This window comes from Schistocerca cancellata, chromosome 5 (assembly GCF_023864275.1).
Source record: "Schistocerca cancellata isolate TAMUIC-IGC-003103 chromosome 5, iqSchCanc2.1, whole genome shotgun sequence".
Lineage (NCBI taxonomy): Eukaryota > Metazoa > Arthropoda > Insecta > Orthoptera > Acrididae > Schistocerca > Schistocerca cancellata.
The window spans coordinates 244,358,611-244,386,171 of NC_064630.1; the positions used below are offsets into that span (position 1 = coordinate 244,358,611).

Consider the following 27,561-nt stretch of genomic DNA (forward strand, 5'->3'; position numbering starts at 1 on the left):
AGAAAAACCTTGAACTGGTTACTAACGTCTTACTATTAACCTGATGGGTCAAACAGTTATATAAGCACGTGGTACTGGTCTCGCAAAGTACACCCCACGTGGGTTGAACATAAAGAAAAGCATAAAGAAAAGTTGCTATATTAAAAAAAATATTCTCAAGACGAGACGTTATAATCTCACGCACATTCGGATTTAAGATTGATGAACTTAGTTAGAGTTACTGATCAACACGTGGTTCCACTTTACTCACAAAGTAGTAACAAAGCAACTACCGCAAAATAATCTGAATTTAACACGAGAATTACACTCCGCTGCACTTTAAGATAGTATTAGATATTTTAGAGCTAAACCTGAAATAAAGGTGATTAAATTTTCAGTTAGGCTGAACTTAAGAAATCCATTGTCCTACGGACTTAACAGACACGCGCTTAGCCGGAGATCTTACCACTTCAGACGCTCGCCACGGCCACACAGCAACTGCCTACTGCCGAGCGTGCTTCCTGAGAGCGGCTCTCAAAGACCAACGGAAGTGGCCAGAGGGGCAGCTTCCTATACCAACATGACAACGGACGGACAGGACCATACTAAGGATAGAAGCCTCTTTGCTTTTAGGAAGCGTAGCTACCTGTTCCGACGTTGGTCCTACTGTTCTCTAGCAGACAGCCTTGTCTGCTACCCTCAAGCATGCAACTAGAAATACATATGCTCATTCATCCTCTCACACAAAAGGGAAGGGGGATGACAGTATCTTATCATATACAGTATATAAAAGAAAGCGGATGTAGGTTCCGTATGAGACTGTGTGACATGAATTACATATAAGAATTACATATAAACTGTGCTTTAAAGTGTAGTAGTGTGACAGATCGTTCTTGTTTATGTGTAAAAGTAACACGTTCCACTGCTCAGTCTCCTCCCAGATAGTCAGAAACGCCACAGTACATTTAGAAGAGGAATTTATTCCATAAATGGCAACAGATTTAAGAAATTAAACATGAAAGGAATCCAACAGAGACCTTTCATAGTGATGACCATTTTGAACACTATGATGTGCAACAATACTGAGTAAACAGTGCATAATATTTGCTGAATTTTAGCCGGCCGCGGTGGCCGAGCGGTTCTGGGCGCTTCAGTACGGAACCGCGCTGCTGCTACGGTCGCAGGCTCGAATCCTGCCTTGGGCATGGATGTGGGTGATGTCCTTCGGTTAGTTAGATTTAAGTAGTTCTAAGTTCTAGGGGACTGATGATCTCAGATGTTAAGTCCCATAGTGCCCAGAACCATTTGCTGAATTTTTAAGCACGTATACGTTGATTGTCCATGTGGTTCCTGACGTTCCAAAGCTTTCACTGGTTCAGGATTATTCCAAGATCATACAAGAGTTCCTGTTTCAAATCTGTTGCATTTCTACTCTTCCATCAGCTACTTCAATTTGTGCGCAACCTTTTGAACCGTCCTATGTAAGTACATACTGACACTTCTACGTCTTGAATCACAACCAAAAGAATTACTGCCATACTCTTCATTAGAGAGCTATGCGAACGCTTTGTCCAACGAAGACGAGGCGAGTAGTCGCCTTCCAGATCGAAGGACGACCGCTTGTTACCGTGCCCTTCGCAACATTCTTTCGTTCCTGAAAGCGACGTTACCGCCGGCATTCTTTTCCACATCAACTTCTTGAGTTACCGCAACCTTTTAACTCTACCATAGTCTATTACATGGCACATTAAAAAAAATATCTCTCAAGTTCTCCCAGATCGGCCCTTGTTGATGCAGCTGGTTGTTATAACTAAAGTGCAGCTACTCACAGAGGTCCAATGTGGACTCTGATTACATATGCCAGCGAAGCGTGGTAGATGCACGTATTTTAATCCTTTATGTGGAACATATTGAGTTGGAAAAAATTTAGTTATAATTTCGTCCACTACGTGCAAATCTGGCACTGTGAATGAAAGGAAGACGTATAAAAATGTTTCCAAACGTAATGGATTAAGTGCGGGACGCAGGCGGCCAAGGCCAAACAAGTAAGTCATATTGTTGATTTTATTATTAAACGCCATGTACCAATTTGTTCCAAATGAGCATCAGAGACGTCGATGAGATTGTACACTGCCAGATTTGCACCTGGTGACCAAAACTGGAACTAATTTTTTTCCAGCAAAAATCGATTCCACGTTAACGGACTAGCGTATGTCCCAAGATTCGCTGGCTGCGGCGATTACAGCCAACAAATTCAACTGGCTCTAAGCACTATGGCACTCAGCATCTGAGGTCATCACTCCCCTAGACTTAGAACTACTTAAACCTAACTAACCTAAGAACATCACACACACCCATGCCCGAGGCAGGATTCGAACCTGCGACCGTAGTAACAGCGCGGTTCCGGACTGAAGCGGTTAGAACCGCTCGGCCACAAAGACCGACTACTTCCCCATCCCTGAAGCGTTCAGAGCCTGTTTTCCGTCTCTAATGATCTCGACGTCGGCGGGACACCAAGCTCTAATATTCCTTTTTTTCTTCCTTCGTCTAATTACTGATTAAAATACGTCGCTACGCGAGTCTAACCTCAGCTCACAATCTGGAGATTATTCATAAAACACATCGCAATAATATACCAAGCTCACTATAAGTTTGTCCGCCTTAGCAATGCAGCATTTTGTGCAGTGCTGCTGGTACCCTACTACTGGTATTCGTAGCCTAAATGAAAAATAAAGAAATGCGATGTACTAGAAACATAAATATGTAGCATTTCAGCGTGGTGTCTCTGAAATTCGTGTTATCTTTCTTCTTTACTCATGCATCCATTGCTAATAAGTTTTCTTTTATTTCTTCTTGATGAGACGTACTTACAATACGATATCAGCGTATTCTCCCACTCCAATATTTTCCGATTCAAGGACAATTGTACCTAAGTATTCAACACCACGCAGACGCACTTGAAATTAATGAAGCCATAGTTGGTAAGCCACTTGAAAATCCTAATGAATATGCTACTCACAAAAACGAAATTAGTTCGATTTCTTTCGAATCTATGAAAGAAAAATATCGTCCTATTATGAATATTTAAAGCGAAGTCTGCCAATATTTATGGCGACATATTTGTGCTTATGTACGCGCACAACATTCGCAGTCAAAACAGAGTTTCCCGGTACTGGCTGACACTTGAAGAAAACTGTTGCAAAGATTTTATTCACTCTCGATTCCGTACGAGTAAGTTGTATGTTTTCTTTAGCCTCTTACAATGAGATTTCATTTTCAAATAACATTAATCGTTTTTTCTGGACCTTCAAAATGTATCAGTAAAATTGGTGACCATTAAATTCTGTTTTATCGCTAGACATGTCAGGTGCTTTTAAAAAGTTCAGATAAATTTACTGTGCTTCACGAGATCAAATTTCTTGAAATTGTTTCTTGCGTGAAAAATGTTTCATTTACTCCATGTCCAGAGTTGTTTGTACAGGCACTTAGCTATTTCTGATTTGTGAAAATAGTTAAGATGAAATACGTTTATGTGCTCTCTAAACATGTGTGTACGCTGCTGCCTGTCTGGACAGTATATCGGCAGGGCAGCTTTATCAAGGTACTTTATATATGCCACCATAGTTTTTCTTGACTCTTTCAAAAAAGACGCCGAAGCCTGTGTATGAATAATACTGCAAATTTCTGCTAGTGACACAAGTGCGCTACGATATTTATCACACATATATGCATCTAAACAGGCCGAGGATATGTACCATCAACTTTTATTTGGAGAAGGGAAAATTCAGAAGTCTGTGAACGATCTTCGTTATGAGGGCGCAATATGATGAGGGATCTGCCTTTAGTACTCGCCTCTCTATAGCCTGGGCACAAGTCAGAAGCGTTAAGCGACAGATGTGGGTGGGACCATTTGGTGTTCCACTGGCGCTGCTATCTTTATGACGCTTCTGTCAGCCCGTATTATACCGCGTTCCGCATTTCGGTTGTTATTGATGTTGCACGACACGCAATCTGGCGGCTGTACACGTCGTGGTTATTGGCACTACATCCGGTATCCGTTTCAGTCACCTGCCGTAACTGTTTGAAACAAACCAACCTCTGTGCAGATAGACAAAGCTTGCATGCAGCTACAGTTGAGGCCGCCTGTCTGCTGTTACCAGAGAATTACCCGCAGGCGCTCCAACGTCAGACTAGCCACGCGCAAGCGAGTCAACTGAATGATGCGGTAGTGACACTGACAGGACGGCGTATTAGAGTTACGTGCTTGTAGCCGGGCAGTGTATGCGCTGGAGAAAATTCAATAGCGCCAAACTGAAGTGATTGGCAGAGCACAGCTAGTACGGTCGAACTATTGGCAACAGGAAAGCGCGCTGAACTCGCGACATTTCACTAAGCATCCACGTCCGAAACCTCAGTCCGGCAATATGTCAGGCAATGTGACACTGATATGCTTATGGCTATCCAGGTCAATATTAAATAGAAGATTCTTCGAATCACCTCCCACACATCCATGACAAATCGTCCATGCCAGAACGAACTCGATGCGTGTGTGGAGTAATATATATCAGCCTTTTCTGCCTACGTCTGCTATGACGTTGTTAGTGGCAAGCTAACGACGCGAGAGGAACTGTTTCGGATTTGAATGGCACAGGACCAGTATTGCACTTAAGTGTGCTCTACAAGACGCCGTAGCACGTCGTTTCGTGTACGCAGATCAAAAGAAAACGTGGTCGTGAGTTCATAAAAGATTGACTCATATTATCGGCAAGGCACCGTCAGGAATACTGCTATAAAATATATTCCGACCAGACTGGCACTTCTGTCCATTTGCAAAGCAGAACACCTATGTTTATACGTCGCTCACTTTGTCTCTTACGTACTACGGGCGTTAGAAACTATTTATTTCAGCAACACCGGCTATTGAAAAACAAGTTACAGCAAAAATATGAAGAATTTTTCGGCAATTTTTTGGAAATCTTTCGTAGTAAAGTCGAACAAATTTCTTATACAAGATTTTTTCTTAGTCTCTGAGCAGAGTGTTAGTGTTTTGTCTCATGAAAAGTTGCACCATTCCTCAAAGAGGCTTTGCGCTGTATTTTTTTTCTTTCCAAGGTGTTTTATTAGATTGGTGCATACGTTCTTAGCGTTTTCGTCTTGCACGTTGGTATTTTTGTTTTGCACATTGGTATTCCGTTGCTATGGGTTTATTTATCGATTGCCATTTTTTATTTGTAGGTCACTGTTGCTGTTTGAGTTAACATAACGTGATGTTATCATTTGGAGAAAGTGAGTGGAGCTGTGGACGCTAGAAAATGGAGCGCCAAGTGGAGAAACTGGAACATTTCCAACTTGAGTTCAGTAGAGGGTTGGCAGCAGCGGATGCTGCCAGAAACATTTGTGCCTTGTATGGGCAGAGGACGGCAAAAAATAGTTTTCTCGGTTTAAGGAAGATCGTTTTCACATTAATCGCTCTCCACTTCAGGAAGAACTTCGGTGTTTGATGAAGCTCTTTAAACGCATTGATCCACAACTATCTATGTCTGTGCACTCGAGAACAGGAAAATGTGATGAACTGTGGTCATTCCATCATCATGCGACTTTTTTGCAGTGAGAGGAGGTTCAAAAATCGGCTGTGTGAGTACTGCATGCTCTAAACAAAAATCACAAAAGTCAGCGGGGGGTCATAAGTGCATCTCTGCTCCTTATCATCAGCTGGCTCGAGAACGACACTGACAATTCCTATCCTGTAACGTTACTGATGACGAGAAACGGTGTCTTTATGCTAACATAAGGAAAAGAAAGGAATGGTTGAGCCTGAACGAAGCAGCAACAAGCATACAAAGACGTACGCGCATCCTCAAAAGATGTTATGTCTCTGGAGGAACATCGACACTGTGGCGTACTACGAACTGCTTCCCCGAGCTGTAAACATCACTAGTGACATTTTTGTAAACAACTAAGACGTCTAGCAGACGCAGTCCAAGAAAAACGACCAGGAAGACTGCGTGCAGTGATGCTACTCCACGCTAACGCTGCCCGTATTCTGCCAGACTGACAAAAAGCACTATACGACAGTTTGCTTTTCAAGTCATTCCGCACCCACATTATTCATCTGATCTTTCGCCGTCAGATTTTCACCTTTTCCGGTCTCTATCGAACGAGCTTCAAGGAACTTCCCTTCCGGATGAAAATACGCTTCGAACACGGCACGACGAGTTCTTCGTCTCAAAACCACATGATTTCTACAGACCGTTGTAAATAGTGAAGGAGAATATGTTATTGATGACTAAAGTCCGCCGGCCGTGGGGACGAGCGGTTCTGAGCCCTTCCATTTGGCACCGCGCGACAACTACGGTCGCAGGTTTGAATCCTGCCTCGGGCATGGAAGTGTGTGATGTCCTTAGGTTAGTTAGATTTAAGTAGATCTGGTGACCTCAGATGTTAAGTCCCATAGTGCTCAGAACCATTAGAATTGGACTAAAGTCTCTGTTACGTATATCTGTTGTGTTTATAAACTTTGGAAAAAAGCTACGAGCTTATACACCAACCTAATAGTTGTTTCTTCAAGAGGAGCAGCTATTTTGGTTCTTGGTGTCCTCTTACAGAGTAACTTGTCATAACGTCTTTTCTTCCCACGCTGAAGTTCCTTAATTTTGCGAGAGGAGATTTATTTATTTTTCTTTCAACGAAGAGGTTGTTCTGTTCATTTATATGAAGAAGTTACTTCTGTTTTTCATGAAGAAGCTCATCTTCTGCCACGTCGTGTTACTTAAGAAGTCTGGAAGACTCCTCAAGACCGTTTCCGCGAAGAAAATATGGTTATGATCTACAAGTTTAAGCCGATTGAGGCGTTTCTTACGGTAAACGTAAAAAAAGTTAAAAAAATACTCAAGAGCGGTAACGTATGACTGTGTGGTGGCGCTCGACCGTGAGGTATCTGATTCTAACCCTCTTGGTCGTACAATTTTCGCCGCAACTAATAGGTCGGCAAAGGGAGGACAGTGAGCAGCGTACAGATGTTGAATACCAGACTTTTCTCCAAAGTCCTGAGTTAAATTCTGAACCTATCCGCAGAGTTTCATGAATGAGGGTAGTGACACTGTTGATGATGATCCGTCCATCGGATGGAGATTCAAGCCCGGCGACCCCTTGGTGCTAATCAAGAGGCTAAATGCCGGCGCCCGGTTCGACCCTCTCCCTTCTCTTGTCATCATACTTAACAAACATGATATCACACTGTTCATAAATCCAACACAGTCACCTAATCTGAACAGATACACTTCAAACGCTACTGTGATACACGTCTGGTGAATGGGCCATTGGGCACGGAGGAATGAAAATTTTTTTTCCATTATATGGTAAGTCTACCCTTCGGGTCCCTTCAACAACACTGCCTTACGACTGTTTGTTTCTGCAGAGTCCAGTCCGCCATAGACATGTAAGACTTTGGTGGTGGACATTCCAGTGACCTACGCAATGTTACATGTGCTCACGCCGTCGCTTGTCGCTTTTCCTTTCGCAGGTGCTGTTCCTTCCACAAGCAATGAGTCCGTGACGGGAACGAACTGCTGCGAAATACCTGGCTTCTCCGGAGCCGGCAAACCAGGTTTGTTGCTGACGGTTATACGTGGCTGGTGGTGAGGGTCGCACTTGTGGTGGTGGTTGTGGAGGTGGTACCAATGGTATTTGTGTTATTGTAGCGGTTTCGTATTGATGAAATCATTTGCAAGTGCAGAACTAGACTCAGTATTGGCAGCGCTACGGTACATAGCCCATTCAGAAGGTAACAATTAACTCCGTGGTGCAGGTGCGACAATGTAGTGTTAGGTTTTCACTGTGAAATGATTTTTCCGCAAATGTGTAGTGTTTATTAAACTTGCAACGCTATAAAATATTAGCCATGCTTTATTAAGGTTGTATAGTAAAGGGAACTTTCCAGTTGAATCATAGTTATATATTATGATCTGCAGTTCTTTTATGATAATACGAGCTGGTTGCTTGGAATTTCCCAGTTATTTGTTATTCCCACTGTTGTATTAGATAAGGAAAGAAATGAGACACTAATAGTATACTAACAACTGCTGTTTACTTAAGTATTTATAAAGAACAGAAATACTTTATGTAAATTAAAAGTAAAATATTTGACAAATTGGTTGTGATATTAATTTTTAACACAAAACTTGATCATAAAGGGTGTCCCATAGGGAATGCAAGTTTTGAAATACTCGTCGCTTCTGTTCTAGTATGTTGGCAGCACTAAACGTTGCACGTTTTCGTCTGTTTTCTTTCTGTTTGGTAATGGAGCGCTTGCTTCACGACGCAGTAGCGTGTTGTCATTATGAACACTTATTACAAATATGATGAATGTTCGCAAACTCCGTGGAATATTTGGACAACGTAATGCACTGAATGAGGCGGTTGCGATGGGACTAATTGCTACATTTAAGGAAACTGGCTCGGTTGTGAACTATTAATCGCTCGAACCGTCCTCGTGTTAGTCGTTGTGCGAAAAACATCGTCATAGTGTATGCTAATGTTGCTGGAATTCTGGTAAAGTCTATTCGCTGAAGTTCATAACAACGGGATATTCCCAGCACCAGCATGCAGCAAATTTCGCGGGAAGTCAATGGTTACGTTCAATTTTTCCGTGAATCAGAGACTCAGTTGCAAACGCATAGCATCACTGGAGCCGAAGCTGTCAGAAAAGCTGTTAAAAAACAGGTTTACAAGATCAAGCAAATAAAAGGTAAACATATACATAACACGATCGTATCATAACAAAAAGACAACCGACATTTACACTCCAAGAGGCCATGTGGACCATATCATTACAAGCTGGACGTAAGCAAATGGTGCCACATGTAGACAAAGACTAGCATACACGTTAGGAGCAACATTATACCCATTATGCCATCTTCACAGGTACACCTGATGATGACAAATCGCCGAAACGAGCTCGTCGTGTAACATGTGTCACTGCAGGTAAATAAATAAATAGTTCAGCGAAGAAGTTGTACATAAAACATAATTTTATGCTGTTACATACTCAAAAGTTGCAAGAATTTAATAAATCCTTGGGTGCACCTACACTTGAGTAAGCAAAGTGAAGTTGCACATGGGAGAAGCATGGCGATCTCAAATCGACTCCGCAGTGGTTAATAAATGGCTCTGTCATTTACTGGAAAAGTTAAGAGCGATATCTTAAGATAACAAGACGATCTCGCTCTGGAAAAATAAGTACCAGTAATGCACAGGACAGTATTCGGTTGTTATTGTTCCTACTACTTCTCTCGCGCCTGAGCCGCACGAACTGATTCAGAGCAGCGGTCTCCAGTCTGGGGTTCTTACCCACCCGGGCGGCATGAAATTTTCTGACGGGTAAAAACAAAAGCATCATTATTTCGTAAGATTGTAATGCTAATTACGTAACTTACCAACAATTATATTTTTTATTTCAAATACAAGTATTAACATGTGAGAAAATGTGAGGGACGTTACAGCTTGTAAATGAATGTACGAACATCTTCAACCCAACTGCACACATGCACTTCCTACCATGCATTTACGACCGAAAAGCTGAGACACTTCTATCACATGTGCTTAAATCCGGCCGGAGTAGCCAAGCGGTTCTAGGCGCTACAGTCTGGAACCGCGCGACCGCTACGGTCGCAGTTTCGAATCCTGCCTCGGGCATGGATGTGTGTGATGTCCTTAGGTTAGTTAGGTTTATGTAGTTCTAAGTTCTAGGGGACTGATGGCCTCAGAAGTTGAGTCCCATACTGCTCAGAGCCATTTTTTTTTGTGCTTAAATAAAAACTAAAACTTAACTCCGTCCGAACAGACCGTGGTAGGCCCAACGGTACCGACCGACCGCCATGTTGCCCTCATCGTTAGGCGTCACTGGATGCGAATATGGAGGGGCATGTGGTCAGCACCCCACTCTCCTGGTCTTTGTCAGTTTTTGTGACCGGAGCCGCTACCTCTCAGTCAAGTAGCTCCTCACTTGGCCTCAGGAGGGGTGAGCGCACTCTGCTTACCAACAGCGCTTAACTTCGGTCATCTGACCGGAATAGGAGTTACCACTGCGGCAAGGCCGTCGGCACATATGGATAGATCTCTCATGAAAATACACTCTCCGAGCTGTGGGTAGTTCCCACAATAGACCATAAATTGCTTCATTATTCTCTTTGCAACAATAAACAAACTAAAGATAAAATCTTCTGGGTTGCTAGGCCGCGTCATATTTCTTCTAGAATAATCGACGTTTCGACGCCTCTGCTGGGATCTTCTTCAGGATCTTCCGGTGTCCACTATTGGAACACTGTCAGAGACCAGTGTGACGTTCTCTTATAAAGGGGAGTTTTCCCACGTTTGTGCTGGAGAAGTGGGAGTATTTTATTTTATGTTATTTTAGAGGAAATATGACGCGGCCTAACAACCCAGAAGATTTTTAACTTTAGTGACAACGGCAGCAAAAGCCGCGAAACAGAGTTGTACTGGGTTGTTATAGTTAAAAGTGCAGGTATTCACAGAGATCCAGTGTGGACTATAATTATTGTATGGCAGAGAAACTTGGTAGATATTATAATGCCTTAATGCAGAACCGATGTATGATGGAAAAAATTAGTACTTATTTTCGCCACCATGTGGATATGTGGCGCTACAGTAGTAAGAATGACGTGCAGAAATGTTTTCATTTTTAGTGGATTAGGAGAGGGACATGGCCAGAAAAGATCAAACAAGTGAGAAAGGCATGATGTTGATTTTAACTATAACAACCCAGTACAACTCTGGGACGCACAGATACAGCCAATTATTACTTCTTTAACGAAGGCAGTGCTTCACAATTTTCTGTAGTAACATCAATCCATTTGAAAGTTAGCAATCATGAGCAGTTTTGTAGGAATGAAATTTCTTGCCAGCATAAAATCACGATTTGCAGTTTATTTGCCACTAAATCAGTGGCTCCCAACGTTTCTGAGACCATCACCCCTGAAACAAATTAGATATCAGCTAGTCGTCCACCCTCTCCCTGCTCCCCAATCTTTAAAATTAGCGCCTAACTAAACTTTAGAATGAAGAAGAATTTCCTTTGAACGCTTTTATTCTTAAAGTGATGAAAGTTAATTGATACTTAGTTCTTGCAAGTGTTTTGGGGGTTTTGGTTGGGGTTATTTGGGGGAAGAGACCAAACAGCGAGGTCATCGGTCTCATCGGATTAGGGAAGGATGGGGAAGGAAGTCGGCTGTGCCCTTTCAAAGGAACCATCCCGGCGTTTGCCTGAAGCGATTTAGGGAAATCACGGAAAACCTAAATCAGGATGGCTGGATGCGGGATTGAACCGTCATCCTCCCGAATGCGAGTTCAGTATGCTAACCACTGCACCACCTCGCTCGGTTATAAGTGTTTTCTTAAACCACGAACTAACGAGTCAATAAGACATTTGGGACTGCTTATTCCTAAGAACCTTCTTTATGGAATGACGAAGCAATTGTTAGTACACCACGAGTGCTACCTACAACTTCTTCTCGTAAAAAATTAAGCTAATGATCCACATTGAGGGTATACACTTGTTACGAAACATGTTTCCTATGCACCTCTCCCCTCTCTAGCGACACTTACTTCACCCACATCCTACAACTCCATTTAAAATCGACCATGTTAAAATGTCTGCACTATACTTGCTGTTCATAAATCACTTGGCTACTGGACTCCTTACTTCTTGACTGGCAGAAATTGGAAGGGTTCAAGCTGCCACTGCTGTTTGTCTGACCACTTCCATCATTAATAATACTGTGCAGGCCTTACAAAACTACCACTTACACACAGCTTGTTGAATATTAGCACAGGAGACGTCGACGAAGTTCTGTACAGCGCCAGATTTGCACCTGGTGTCCAAAATTGTAACTAATTTTTTTCCAGCGTAAATCGGTTCCACACGATGTGTTAGCATATCTATGAAGTTTAACTACCGTACAGTAATTACGGCCCACACTGCACTTCCGAGAGTTGCCGCACTTTAACTACTTCGTATAACCACCCGGTACTTCCCTCCCGAAGTCTCATCCCCATCCCTAACGGTGTGCTAAACTCAGAGTATTTTATTGCGAGTCGTATATGTGTACCAAGTTAAAATGAAATTGATCCAGGTATTACAGAGACTGATAGCAAACATGAGCACTCAATCTGTTTGTAAACTCATTTTCGTCGCATATTCGTTTGGATAGAGAACGCTAATCGTTACAATCGCTATAATACGAGGGCTATCCACAAAGTACATTACGTTTTGGAATCAAAAATAAATAAAGTATTGGAAATTTTTTTTATTATATACAGATGAAAGCCACACTTAAATACTACTTTTCTACATAGTTCCCATTTAAATTAAGGCACTTATCGTAGCGATGGACGAGCTTGGAAATTCCTTCGTCGTAAAATTCGGCCGCCTGCGCCTTCAACCACGTGGTTACCTCTTCTTGAAGCTGTGCGTCGTCATCAAAACGTTGCATAGCCAACCACTTCTTCATTGCTGGGAATAAGTGGAAGTCGCTCGGTGCCAGGTCGGGACTGTACGGTGGATGAGGAAACACTGGCGAGAAAGATATTTAGGCCTTTTAAAGGTCATAGAGACATGAGCACGATTCTGTTGAATGGAATTCAGAAATTTCCTGTGGGTGAATACATACGATTTCGAAATACTTCTATAGATGTTTGAGAGACGCATTTCGAAATGTGACGACAATTTCAGATCGCCAATTTCTGCTTCCCTCAAATCGCCAGTCGCAATTCGCACTCATAATTCACTGTTTGCAGTGAGTTGCTCAACTTTGAAGTATCGTAATAAATATGACAACACAACCACCTCAACATAAAGCTGTCATGTGAGACACATTGCGTACTAAGCTTCACACGAAGAGTGCTGTAACACGAGCTAAACGTGTACATCATGGGTGTTTTTCCTTATTTTTTCTTTTATTTGTGTCACTTCAGCCAGCCTTCGATACATAGTAACTCACACACACACACACACACACACACACACACACACACACACACCTACGATTCGAAAACAATGCTTACATTGGTTGTAAACAATTATCTCGCGTTGTGTTACCGTCACTGCCATGAGATGTGACTCCAAATGACAATTCAGTATGGAACACATAACATTCATGCCTCGAGATAACTCACCAGTCTGCTTACATCGTGTAAGTAACATGAAAGTGATGATATTCAATAAGGTAATGTTGTTCTCTGATTGTTATTTGTAGCCCACAACCAAAATACGCCACGTCAGTCAAGTCACCTGGGCGTAGATACTTAATGGTACCCGTGCCAAACCGGGTCGGGTCGCTAGTAATTTAGAGACGAAAATCTGGAGATAATTGTAATTATAGCAAATAGAGCATCCGCACCCAGACGGCCCTTAGCATACACGAAACGTATTCCTTCTCCAAAACCCCCACTGTAACATGGCTCACTTTGCTGCCGCGTCTGAGCCTTGACAATAATACCGCAACCTCCAACAAAGGTATGAAGCTCCGTACGGCCACCCAACAAGATTTATTTCCACACCACGACCCTTAACATCACCATGTGCAGACTGATTTCATTCCGTGCTACGAGGGCTATCCACAAAGTACATTACGTTTTCGTTTGTGTCCGTTAGGGGCGGGGCTAGCGCGGCCATCTTGGTGTCATGGCATTCCGCCGCTCAGTCGGCATTCTGCCGTGCTAGTGAGAGGTTCGTGCTGTACTCCGTTGAGTCACTGTGACAGTTTGAAATGTCAGCGTTAATTGAAAATGCCGCGAAGTGTGAAGTGCGTGCTGTAATAAGGTTTCTGACTGCAAAAAACTGTATACCGATAGAAATCTATCGGCAGCTTTGTGAAGTGTATGGGGAAACTTAATCACTGAAGGTGCAGTGCGTCAATGGGTCATAAAATTTAAAAATGGCCGAACTAACGTTCACGACGAAGAGCGAAGTGGAAGACCCAGCATAGTGACTGCCGAACTTGTCGAATAAGTCGATGCCGCGGTCTGTGAAAACCGTAATTTCACAATAACGGAACTCTCTATGAGTTTTCCACAAATTTCACGAAGTTTGTTGCACGAAATCATTACCGAAAAGCTTGGTTACCACAAGTTTTGTGCAAGATGGATACCAAAAACCTTGACAGAGATTCACAAAAATCAGTGAATGGCTGCAGCGTTAACGTTTTTGGACGCTTACGAGAAAGATGGCGACTCATTACTCGATCGCATCGTTACTGGTGACGAAACATGAGTTAAGCATGTGAACTGCGAGACAAAATTGCAGTCAATGCAGTGGGGGCACACAAATTCCCCCCAAAAACCCAAGAAATGCATGCAGACAATGTCGGCAAGGAAGGTGATGGCGACTGTCTTTTGGGACAGAAAAGGTGTGATTTTTTGTGGATTTCCTGGAAAAAGGCACTACAATAAACTCTCAAAGGTATTGCCAAACTCTGCACAACCTCAGAAGACCAATACAAAACAAGCGCAGGGGAAAGTTGAGCTCAAAGATGTTGCTGATTCACGACAACGCCCAGGCCCACACGGCAAATGCCACTCGTGAAGTTCTCATTAGTGGAATGTCAATTACGGCGGTACGAACGTGACGACAGCACGACAGCCAGTTCCCGAGCGGATCTATTAGACCACACTGCAGATGTGAACTAGTGCAAGCTTTCTGATAACTCAAGCGACTGCTGTTTGGTAGGTGGCAGTGGCATCATCTTGACAAGTTAACTTTAATTCATCGTAATTCAGAAAATTTGTACGAAATTAGTGTAAATTATAGACAAAAACCTTTCTTGTGAATCAGTGCATCTGTTTGTGAAAACCAGATAACAATCCCGACAAAAGTTCCTGAGATTAACCTGCACATAAAAACGGACTCTATATGGCTACTTGTGTGTGTGTGTGAAATCTTACGGGACCTAACTTCTAAGGTCATCAGTCCCTAAGCTTACACACTACTTAACCTAAATTATCCTAAGGACCAACACACACACCCATGCCCAAGGGAGGACTCGAAACTCCGCCGGGACCAGCCGCACAGTCCGTGACTGCAGCGCCTGAGACCGCTCGGCTAATACCGCGCGGTTAGAAGGCTACCTGAACTTATATATTATTATAGAGAAGAGAAGATCGGTTACATGTACAAGACTCGAAACTCACTTTTACTGGCTGGAATGCCTTTGACTCATAACCTAAATTTATGCAACATTTCAGTTAAATCTTGATTACGTATGACGCATAGTCCTGTCACCTTCATTACGCATTTGCTTCAGATTTCACTTTTTGGTGCCGGGCACACTTAATAAATCCTCCTCTTGCGGGTATGTGTGAATGAATGCAATAAATTCTTGCCCAGTTTTGCGTGCACATGAAATTGTTTTACGTGTGCATGGAATTATACTGACGTTTATCGCGAGTGACAAGTATGCTTTTAGGAGGATTGTTAAACAGTGCATTAAACCATATATGTTGCGGTTTGAATCATTCAGTTTACATGTAGTGTTGGAATAATGACTATATTGCAGACTATGAAGTAGGCCAAATTATTCTTGTGCTATGAGTGCACCCGCAGAAGACTCTCTGCAGACTGGCTGATGGGAGTAGCTGAACTGTTACTCGGCCCTCGTCAGTTACAACGGAAAATCCAGTAAATTGGTCTGACGCGCTGGCTTAGCTGCCAATCGATAGCCGCGCCATATCTTCTGGGAAACTGGGATTACGGGTGCGTTCTGAATGCCGACCGAGTTAGCTTGAATAGCGATCTGGCTGCTGGCATAGAGAGACGGGGTTGTAGCCTGTTCCTCACTTTATTCAGTATGTGGATAGAGTGAACAGTAAAGGAATCTAGTGGGAAATTTGCAAAATAAATTAAAATCCAAAGAGAAGAAATAAAAGCTTTAAGGTTTGCCGATAACATTGTGATTGTCAAAGGAACGGCAAAGGACTTGAAATACGAATAAGAAATTTCCTGTAGTCAAGATGGCATAAATATTTATTTTCGACAACCGGTTTCACAAGCTTTGCTGTCATCTTCTGGTCTGTAACATAGTGCGTATACATTGGAAATATATGAGAAAAAAGTTTTTGTTTAGCATTACAAGAAACTGAAAAGGAATCTGTATATTTACGTACCTGTCAAAATCGGTTGTCGGAAAGAAATAAGTATTTATGGTATTTACGGTTAGGGTATAGAACATTTATACAGAGTAAAACAGTTCGAGTCTTCTCATTTCTCAACATGAGAATGTGAGTAATAGGATTGCTGTGTCTTGAAAAAGGGTTGCCAGGTGAATACCAACAAAAATAAGACAATGGAATGAAATGCAGTCCGATTAAAGGGAACTCGATTAGAAAATAAGAGACTAAAAGCAGCACATGAGATTTGCTATTTCGGCAGCAAACAAATTAATGACGGGCGAAGTAACGAGAACATAAAATGCAGACTAGAAACAGAAAGAAAACGTATTTGAAAAAGAGGAAGTCATTAAAGTATAATGTAAATTTAAGTGTTACGAAATTTTCTTTGAGAGTAATTGGCTAAATGGCTCTGAGCACTATGGGACTCAACTGTTGTGGTTGTAAGTCCCCTAGAACTTAGAACTACTTAAACCTAACTAACCTAAGGACAGCACACAACACCCAGCCATCTTTGAGAGTAATTGACTGACCTTGTAGTCTTATATAGAAGTGAAACATGGACGATAGACGAAAAAGGGGAACAGAAGCTCTTGAAAAGTAGTGCTACAGAATAAATGTTTGAAAGTACTTGCATATAACTATGAATCGAGTCAAGGACAAAAATCTGTATTCCAAAATTTGATTAAAAGAAGGAATAGATTGATGGAAGACACTCTGAGGCATCCAGGAATAGTTTATTTGATAATGAAGGCAGTGTCAGCGATACAAATTGTAAGAGGCTCACCACAGCTTGACTACAGTGTGCAAGTGCAAATGAGTGAAGGTTCAAGCAGTTAAGCAGAAATAAAGAGGCTTGCATGGGATGGACACATGTGGAAAGCTGCATCAAACCAACGTTCACAATAAAGACTATAAAAACAACAACAACAATAAATACTAAAGTCCACTTAAAGTTTATCGAAACAGAGTTATCCGCACACATACATACGTCCACAGTTAGATGAAGGATGTAGGGGACGGGTGGGAGAGGCATGTGGGATAGTTGTGACTAGCTGGGAAACCTGACATTGCCCAGGTGTTTATTTATAGCAGTGCCTGAGACTTCGTTCTCGTGGTATATACTGTTTTTTTCAAAGCTTCTTTGTGTATACCGTTTGAAGTAGTATGACTGGGAACATGAGCGAACAGCTTGTTTGCCTCTCTAACGTGGAGAGAGCGATGTAGGGTTGACCATGTGCAAAGCAACTGGCACTACGGTCACGCTCGCGGCACGCAGCGCGTGGTCTTGTGCTTTATTTATAGGCAGGGCATGACATATGCTCACCAGGAATTGTACACGTATCAAGTGAAATGGAAAATTATTAGGAATAAACGGCATTCGAGGTATAAAAACTCGCACACCTGGTCCACTTCTCCTGAAGTTTCCGCTTTATGATGTGACGTGGCGTGGGGCAGCGGCGCCGTCTGTTTCTGTGAGCACCTGAAACTATTTCTGTGGGCAGCCAGAAAGCGATAGAGAACATATTGACCAAGGCTTCCAGTCTGTAAGTCCACATTCTTGTCCAGACCGGACAAAGAAATATTTCTATTTTCTATTTTCTCAGCAGAGTGAGGAACTATGATTATAAATGAAGTTTTGAGTTCTAATTGATAGATATATTTGATAAATTTTCACACGCACAACATCGTAATATTCATGTTGTTAATAATAATAATAAATCTCTTTATGCTAAAAAGCACTATGAGCAGTTCAGGGGCGACCTCTACGGTAAGTTCCCGTTAAATGGTCTTTCGCCCTCACTTCTGATAATGAAAATGATTGCTCGCTACGAAAGTGGAAAATAAGTGTCACCACTTCCCATGCGGATTTGTTAACCTTTCGGGCAGCACACTAATAGTTGCTTCTGAGAAATCTAAGTGATCCAGGACGGTGTACAGTCCTCGCGAGTACATGCAACGTTTACTTATCAAAGGATGGGTCGGATCAATGTTTTGTACGTGTGAAGGACGGTGGAGGGGTGCAATCGCCAATTTCGGCCAATTAGTTGTTTTAGTCTATTGTGGGCTTTCTGTTGGATGGTTAGTAGATGAGTTTTCCGCGTTAGTTGCCAGTCGATGGTTAGTCCAAGATATTTTAGTGTGTTTGTTAGCTGGAAGGGACGTTCATAAATGGCGAGGTAGATGTCATGGAAAACAATGTTCAAATGTGTGTGAAATCTTATGGGACTTAACTGCTAAGGTCATCAGTCCCTAAGCTTATACACTACTTAACCTAAAACAGCCTAAGGACGAACACACACACCATGCCCGAGGGAGGACTCGAACCTCCGCCGGGACCAGCCACACAAGATGCCATGGAGACGGAAGGTGTGGGTGGTGCGTTCTATAATTATTACCAGAGTTTTGAAAGGACTGATCTTCAGGGGCCACTGATTACACCAGGACGTAATGTGACTGAGATGGGTTTAGAGGGACAGTTGGGATTTCTGGAGTGTAGGAATTCGATTCTTCTAGCAAAGCATATAAATAAAACCAATCAGAAGAGGTAAAGTAGTGTCGTGAAGTGTTTTATATTGAAAATAAAATCAGTAAATCCGTATATTCTTGGCAAGTAAATTCATTGTTAGTTTGTATTCGTCAAGATAAGACTGCGGCTCTTAATTCTGTCATTGGCGTAAACTTACGAAAATACAACTGTCTCTGAGGTAATAAAGCTAACAGTCCTTCTATTGGTTCTTTGGTGTACTACGAAACTAACAGCGCCATTTATTGGCTCTTTGTTGTACAACGCCTTGTTTATTAAACATCCGAACTATTTAACTGAGCAGACGATTTTAGATAAAACTTTAATTTACGATGTCTTTCTTTTTTCGTGTTCTGAATTTGATTAAATAAAGGTTACAAGTTGCCCCAAGTTACGCTCGTTACTTGTGGAAACGCCACGAAAATTCGTGTTGTAGTTTAGGACACTAGCGTGTTCAAACAGAGACACAACGGTTTTAGATGAAACTTTAATTCACGACTTTTTTTTGTGATCGAGTTTTGGTGATATAATGCCTATACCTTGCCCCAAGGTACGGTCATGTTACGTGTGAAAACCCCATGAGAATTCGTCTGGTAGTTTCGGAGATTAGCCTGTTCAGACAGACAGACATGACGGTTTTCAGTTTCAATATTAGTGTAAGACATAGTTTCGATTGACTGACATTGCAATATCTACCGCTTGCGTTCCCGTGATTTGGTGTTCTGTCTTCTTGATGCTCAGCTTCAGTCTCCGTTTTCTGTATTCTTCTATTAATTTTATCATCATATAGCAGAAACCTTCTTCATCTGTCTCAGACACATTCTCATCTTAACCAGACCGTGGTTTTTTAATGGAATTCACATTCTACTGCACGTATTCTACTCTACGTATCCCTGATGCTGGGTAATACAGTGCCCAGGATACGTACATGAACTATGGTTCCAAAATTCATTGCATGTAGTCTACCAAAGTTCTTATTTTTACTTTCAAGATACATATAATGTGGACTATCATTAATTTTATATTATACGTATTGGTATATTATGTTGGTGAAGAGCCGGCCGGTGTGGCCGAGCTGTTCTAGGCGCTTCAGTCCGGAACCGCGCTACTGCTACGGTCGCAGGTTCGAATCCTGCCTCAGGCATGGATGTGTGTGATGTCCTTAGGTTAGATAAGTTTAAGTAGTGGTAAGTTCTAGGGGACTGATGGCCTCAGAAGTTAAGTCCCATAGTGCTCAGAGCCATTTGAACCATTTTTGTTGGTGAAGAAGGCTTACTCATTATTAACTTTCAAGAATACAGCGTAAGATCGCTCGCTGGCAGCGGGGGAGACCCTGAGCCATTCAACTGGCCGCCCCCGAACATGTGTCTGCATCATCAGCCGGAAGTGATGCAACGGCTGTGAAGATCCGCCGTTTGTCCAACAGAACTATGCGGAGTGGAACGATTTGCCATTTCAAATAAAGTTTCCAATCACATGGTTAAAGCGACATCTTTTACCTAGCAGTCTTTTCCATTTTGTTGTTAATGCTAGCCTTTTTCACTTGTTGCCAGTTGTAATTCATTCGGACTCTTTCTTCATTGCTTTTCTTGACATGTCGGGTGCTTGGAATTAAAGTACAGCTACTCACTGTCCAGTGTGGGCTGTGTTTATTCCGTGGTAGCCAAACTTGGTAGATATGCCAATACGTTAATGCGGAACTTATTTATGCCGAAAAAAAAATTGAAGAATACTCAGTATTGTAGAACACTCAGTATAATGTCGTTTATTGAAACTGAACTACACTTCTAGAAATATCACTATATACACACAAAGAAAACAAATAACATGTAGACGACTATTCATTAAGAGCGTTGGTGAGGTCCGTCGGAGCTGGTCCTAGCTCGGTGAGGAACTGGCTGTACTGCTGCTGCGCTGGCCTTGTAAAGCTGACGGAGGTCGGCGGAGTACTCCCACTTCCCTGTGTCTGTGAGGCGACCTCTGCAGGAAAAGGTTCGCATTAGTCTCTAGCAAGTTCTGTTTATTTTGAAGAATTGTTTTCCTCTTGGTTGCGCCTGCAAGTGCTTGTGTATGTTATATGGTACACAGGGATGTCTAGAGCGTAGTCTGCCTGGCAGGGGCCGTCTGTGGCAGACGTAACAAAATTAGTTCCAGTTTTGGCCAGCAGGCACAAATCTGGCGCTTTGCACTGTTTGTATGACGGTATGACATCCAAGTTGTATTTTGACAAGCCATAAGGCGAGTGAACAATATGGCTATCGAGAAGAGAGACCGTTTGCCGTTAGTGAAACTCTTTCCTGTGCTGAATTGAGAGAGTATTGCCGACAGGAAGGTCTGAGGAGAGGCCCAATATCGTTAGATTGTTTGATGAAGATGATAATGAAATTCGAAAATGCAGGTGCGCTTGGTGTGACACATGGAAGAGGAAGGCGTCCTAATCTTGTGGAAGCTGTTGACGGGGTTGCTTTTGGTGTAACTGTCCATGCCGCACGTGCCCCGGGTAGTGCTAGTGCTCGTGCAGTGTCACAAGAATTGTTTATCCCATGGTCGACAGTACAGAAAGTTGTGTGGTCTGTTTCATACTGGTACCCACACAAGATCCTGACGGTGCAGCAACTGAAACCTCTTGGTGCGAAGCAACACTCTGAATTTGCTTTTTGGTTTCTGACACGGATCGAAGCTGACGAAATATGACTGGGAAAAGTTCCATGAAGTGAAGTGGCACACTTTATACTACAGGGAGCAGTGAATATACAGAACTGCCGAATTTGGGGTACTGTTAAACGGCGTGTCGTGCACGAAGAGGCACTGCATTCGCGGTATGTGACTGTGTGGTTGTGTTCACAAGCACCTTTATTCTCGGTCCATTCTTCTTTGAAGAGAATACACTCAAAGGGCCTGTCAAGTGTACCATGACGTCTGTACGTTATCGAGACCTCATTGTACAGTATGTGATTCCTGCTTTGGAAGAGTGCAACTGTGTGGAAACCAATGTTGCCGTGCAAAATGGGGCACCACCTCATGTCAGTCGCCAAGTAAAAGATCTGCTTAATGCAGCCTTCCACGAACGTGTTTTCCCAGAGGTTTTCCATATGCATGGTCTGTGAGATCAACTGATCTGAATCAAAAGTGGTTCAAATGGCTCTGAGCACTATGGGACTTAATATCTGAGGTCATCAGTTCCCTAGAACTTAGAACTACTTAAACCAAACTAACCTAAGGACATCACACACTTCCATGCCCGAGGCAGGATTCCAACCGGCGACCGTAGTGGTCTCGCGCTTCCATACTGAAGCCCCTAGAACCGCTCGGCCACTGCAGCCGGCTGATCTGCATCCATGTGACTTTTAGCTCTGGGGATACCTAAAAGAACGCATTTACCGCGGACCTGTTCGGTCTCTATGCGATCTGTAGACCAGTATATGGGAACACGTTGTTCAGATTCCGTCGAACCTGCTGCCAGCAACTACCGATCACGTCCCTTTACCGATGCATTTTCTCGTCGACGAATCTGGTGCTTATACTGAACAAACGGTGTAATAGGCGGTTAACAATAAAGTCTCACTTGTTTGATCTTTTCTGTCCACACCTCGTTTCTAATCCAATACATATGGAAACATTTTTGTACGACTGTTTGCATTCACAGCTCCAGATTTGCACCTAGTGGCCAAAATTGGAACTAGTCTTTTTCCAGCGTAAATTGGTTCCGCATTAACATATTAGCATATATAGCAAGTTCCGTTGCCGTAGGACAACTACAGCCCACGCTTTACCTCTGTGAGAAGCTACAGTTAAACCACACGATATTTTAGGGAAACTCTGTGCACTCTCCAAGAGCATTATTAGCCCAGGAAAGGGCGGCCAGACTGATCTGCGATGTCAATTCGCGAACCTAGTGTGTGCTGTTGTTCAGGGATCTCGGAATTCTAACCCTGCCATTGCTATAAATGCATTCCATCATCGGATTTATTGTTTGACATTATTGACTTATTCAGAAGAAACTTCAACATTCATACAGCAAATACGAGATGCAAAAACGATGTGAAATCGGATAAAGCTCCCTAAAGCAATGTACAGAAAGGTACACACCGTTCAACAGGTTTCATTTTCAGTAATACACACATCAAAAAAAGTTTTGCATCACCCCATTTCCAAGAACTCCTGAAGACAGACGTTGACTGTGAATATTGTATCACAGACACAGTCCCTTTGACTGTTCAGAGATTCACTAATCCCACCCAAAGAAGTGAACAACCATGAATGAGCAGCGCTTATTAGACGGACGGGATCCGAAATCGATAAATTCCAGTTATACCACCAGGAAGGAGGTATATGGCTCGTGTTGGCCGTAGTTCTACCATGCCTAGTCAGTCAATACCGCGGTTCGATCGCGTCCTCATTGTTTCTTTGTGCCAGGAAGGGCTCTCAACGAGGGAAGTGTCCAGCGTCTCGAAGTGAAGCAAAGCGATGTTGTTCGTACTTGGAGATACAGAGAGGCAGGAACTGTCGGTGACATGCCTCGCTCAGGCCGCCCAAGGTCTACTACTACAGTGGAAAACTGCTACCTACGGATTATGGCTCAGAGGAACCCCGACAGCAACGCCATCATCATGTTGAATAATGCTTCTCGTGCAGCCACAGGATGTCGTGTTACGACTCAAACTGGTGAAAGAGGCTGCATGATGCGCAACTTCACTACCGAAATCCATGGCGAGGTCCATCTTAGCAACCATGACACCATGCAGCGCGTTACAGATGGGCCCAACAACATGCCAAATGGACTGCTCAGGATTGGCATCACGTTCTCTTCACTGATGAGTATCGCATATGCCTTCAACCAGCCATTCGTCGGAGACGTGTTTGGAGGCAAACTGGTCAGCATGAACGCCTTAGACACACTGTCCAGCGAGTGCAGCAAGGTTGAGGTTCCATGCTGTTTTGGGGTGGCATTATGTGGGGTCGAAGTACGCCGTTGGTGGTAATGGAAGGTGCCGTAACGCCTGTACGATATGTGAATGCTATCCTCCGACCTATAGTGCAACCATATCGGCAGCATATTGGTGATGCATTCGTCTTCAGAGACGACAATTCGCGGCCCTATCGTGCACATCTTGTGCATGACTTCCTTCAGTATAATGACATCGCTCCACTAGAGAGGCCATCATGTTCTCTAGACACGAACGCTATCGAACATGCCTGGAATAGATTGAAAAGGGCTGTTTGTGGATGACGTGACTCACCAACCTCTCTGAGGGATCTACGCCGAATCGCCGTTGGGAATGGGACAATCTGGACCAACAGTGCCGTGATGAACTTGTGGATAGTATGCCACGACGAATACAGGCATGCATCAATGCAAGAGGACGTGCTACTGGGTATTAGAGATACCGGTGTGTACAGAGCAGTCTGGACCACCACCTCTGAAGGTTTCACTGTATGGTGGTACAACATGCAATGTGTGGTTTTCATGTGCAGTGAAAAGGGCGGAAATCTTGTTTATTGGTTGGCGACTCCATGGAGTGTCCTGTACACCACGACCAGATGATGGATATACTTAGAAGGTGAGACAGCATTGGTCGTATTTTTTTGTTTTATTAACCGCAAAATCGATTTTCGGTCACTTAGTGGCCATCCTCAGTGCTGTAATATACAATTTAAATTGGTAGGCACTGGTGTCAACAAGCTTAGAGCGATCACATAAACTGAGTTCATGTGATCGCTCTAAGCTTGTTGACACCAGTGCCTACCAATTTAAATTGTATATTACAGCACTGAGGATGGTCACTAAGAGACCGAAAATCGATTTTGCGGTTAATAAAACAAAAAAATACGACCAATGCTGTCTCTCCTTCTAAGTAAATCTTGTTTATGTTGATCTCTATTCCAATTTTCTGTACAGATTCCGGTCCTTTCGGAACCGAGGTGATGCAAAACATTTTTTGATGTGTGTATTCCAGCAGAACGGAAAAAATTTAGTGATAAATCCAATGTATACTAGGTTTCCTAGTGGCACAGTTATGTCTGTACAGAAGTTCCTTCTTCTAACTGAGAACTTTTATCTGTGATGAGTTATTCACTCCTATACTCTATTTTTCGTGTTTCATTAATTACTAGCTGACAGACTTGACATTGCTCGGATATTTACTTTGCCAATTTTCTATTATATTTGAAAACAAAAGTGTTTGTAGTGAAGTATCGAAAAATTTCATTTCCATGTTTTCGTGAAAACATTTTTGAAATTATGATACAGTCTTACAAAGATTTATGCATAATATACATATATGTATAAGTAAAGTATCCAAATTAAGAAAAATGATCCTGAACAGTTTCTGTTTTCTGGACCCAGCTGCTTCGCATTTCTACAACGCGATTTTGTAAATATCTCTGTGGCAACGCCTCTTCGCAGCTTTACGGAAGGATATCGTTTTCTTCTACAGTCGTTTGTGCTTCGTGGTTGAAAGCTGTCAAAAGCGGTGCCAGGTGTCGTCGATTTCCTTAAGTTGACTCGGCTGTAGGAGTGACCTAGTAGTAAGGAATAAAGCATCAACACTCCATCCATGATGCCGAATTTTTTCACGTATGACGTCATATTTCTTGAAGTATGTGTCGTACAATGATACATTTTGTGTAGATACATTCAGCGGCATATGTGGGTACTGTCAGCGAAATATGTTGCGAATAGAGGTAGTAGCAAAGAAGTAATACATTTGAACGCCATTCATGATGCGATAGTTTTCCATACATCTCAGCGTTTATGGCGTCATATCTCCTGAACTGTCATAGGTAGATGATTCTTATCCCCACAGCGATTTTGCCTGATTGTAAGGGATATGTGTACACAATTTCTTGAAATCGGTCCAGTGGTGTAGGAGGAGATGTGAAACATACAAAAATACACACGCGAATACATCCATCCATTTTATAATATGTATTGATTTAATTCCTTGTGTATACATTCTGTAATCAGCATTCTGTGAACTGAGTACCGATTCGTTCCAAGACTACGTACTTCTGGCCCCGTGTGGTCCCGTAGAACCTGATAAATAAATAAACGAATAGATAAAAATTAGGGGGAAAGCGCATCTGAAGTAGATATCAGTAATGAACATTTCATAATTGCTATATCTCTGCTTACTAACCAAAGAGAATAAATAAAAGTTTAATGGCTATACGAGAAAGCAATTTGACCAGTCCTGTTAAATGTTTTCTTATACTTTTAATGCTCTCCGAATAGTTCGAAAGTAGAATGGTCTTTCCCAACTGACTTTATTGAGAACATAGCAATAATTAGTATGCTTTTTGAATTCCTAATTCAGCGAAAACTCTGCTGTTTGGCTTTATGTTTTCATACTTACTTTGTAGAAAGCAGAGAACTACGTTCGCCCAAAATTTAAAAATAGCTCAACATTAATTTAAAAGACGATCATGGAAGTGGGCACTAAAAGCAAATATTTTACTGAGAAACTGACTTACATATGTAAACTAACTGAGGGGCTCCTCATCTTAGAGGGAAATAGCTCAGCTTGAATCAACAGTCCGCTTTCATCAGTGACATACTGGTAATGATTGATGTGACGTCACTCCTTGCTGCGAATTTTGAATTGCGTTTCTTTGCTGCGCTATTGGTTGTCATATTTTCATTCGTTGCAGACAAATTACATTTTTTATCTCTGGTGTGTATGACAAGGAAAATACTGCCTATTTCACAGGGAATAATTATATCGTGTCTGTTTGTCTCTCTTCTTTACTTTACTATAATTTCTTTTAATTCGTACGGTTTATCGTGGTCGCAACTACAACTACGGTACTTTTTTTTACGACTTTTGCTTCGTTTTCACTCCGATAAATACTTAGCCTAATGTTATTTTATTGGTAACCAATTTGATTTTCTACTCATACATGCATGTATTTGTAACTGCGTATCGCTGTCTCCATAGCTGTCTATATAGCTAAAGAGTATTTTCGATACTAGCACCGTCTTCTTTACGATACGTATTTTATTTGTAGTTCGTACTGTGTATAGAGGTATCCACTGGACGTAGAGAACTGTTTCTCCGATAGTTGACTGGTCTACTTTCCAATAAATGGTTAAATTTCTTGTTGTGATAATAATTTCCATTTACCGCTGATAAGTACATACATTAGGTATTGCGCATCACAGTCTCCTCTAGACCGATTGCAGTGGTACATGCTGTTATTTAATATAGCAACATATCTCACTTATTTCTGCTAGGCCGATGAAAGACGTTCGTCGAGAACCGTGATTATGAAAGAAGTATAGGAGGAACTGCAAACTGTGCGGGCATTTTTATATTTATGTGCAGATCTGAAGAGCGAAATGTGAGCACAATGCTTCCACAAGATGCGACGATGAGAGAGCATCTGTACTTGCGATAGAGAAGTCGTTTACATTTTTGCAATCGCGCTTTGAGGTTGCTGTGGTCTTCAGAGAAGCAGGGGTCTTTAGAAAATGGTCTAGACCCAGAACAAATGAAGCTATATTACGTCAACTCTTACTTACTTGCATGTCCAAAGGAACTTTGCATCGTAATCAGAATAACACAGCCACTGCCATATCGTATTTATCTGCCAATACCGGCCAACCGACTTTCAAGTAGAACACCTGACCTGTATGGGAATATAGACACGTCAAATAAAGTTTTGCATGACCTCGGTTCCGAGTGTTCCGGAACCTGCGCAGAAAATTGGAATAGAGATCAACATAAACATCATTCCCACCCTCTTTATTGCTCATGAAAATTACACATTGCATGTTGGAACACCATACAGTGAGACCTTCAGAGGTGGTGCTCCAGATTGCTGTACACACCAGTACCTCTAATACCCAGTAGCACGTCTTCTTGCATTGATGCATG

At 42.3% G+C, this 27,561-nt stretch overlaps 1 protein-coding gene across 4 annotated transcripts in view; it reads left to right on the forward strand.

Annotated features, from left to right (window-relative positions):
• Positions 1–27,561, forward strand: part of LOC126188094 (peptidoglycan-recognition protein LC-like) — a 613,402-nt gene that overhangs the window by 369,290 nt on the left and 216,551 nt on the right. For 3 of the 4 annotated variants that reach the window (XM_049929553.1, XM_049929556.1, XM_049929554.1), the window contains exon 2: positions 7,502–7,585. The exons of the other annotated variant lie outside the window; for it this stretch is intronic. In XM_049929553.1, coding sequence (XP_049785510.1) covers positions 7,502–7,585 — 84 coding nt within the window. The remainder of the gene's footprint in view (positions 1–7,501; positions 7,586–27,561) is intronic. 4 annotated transcript variants of the gene reach the window in all.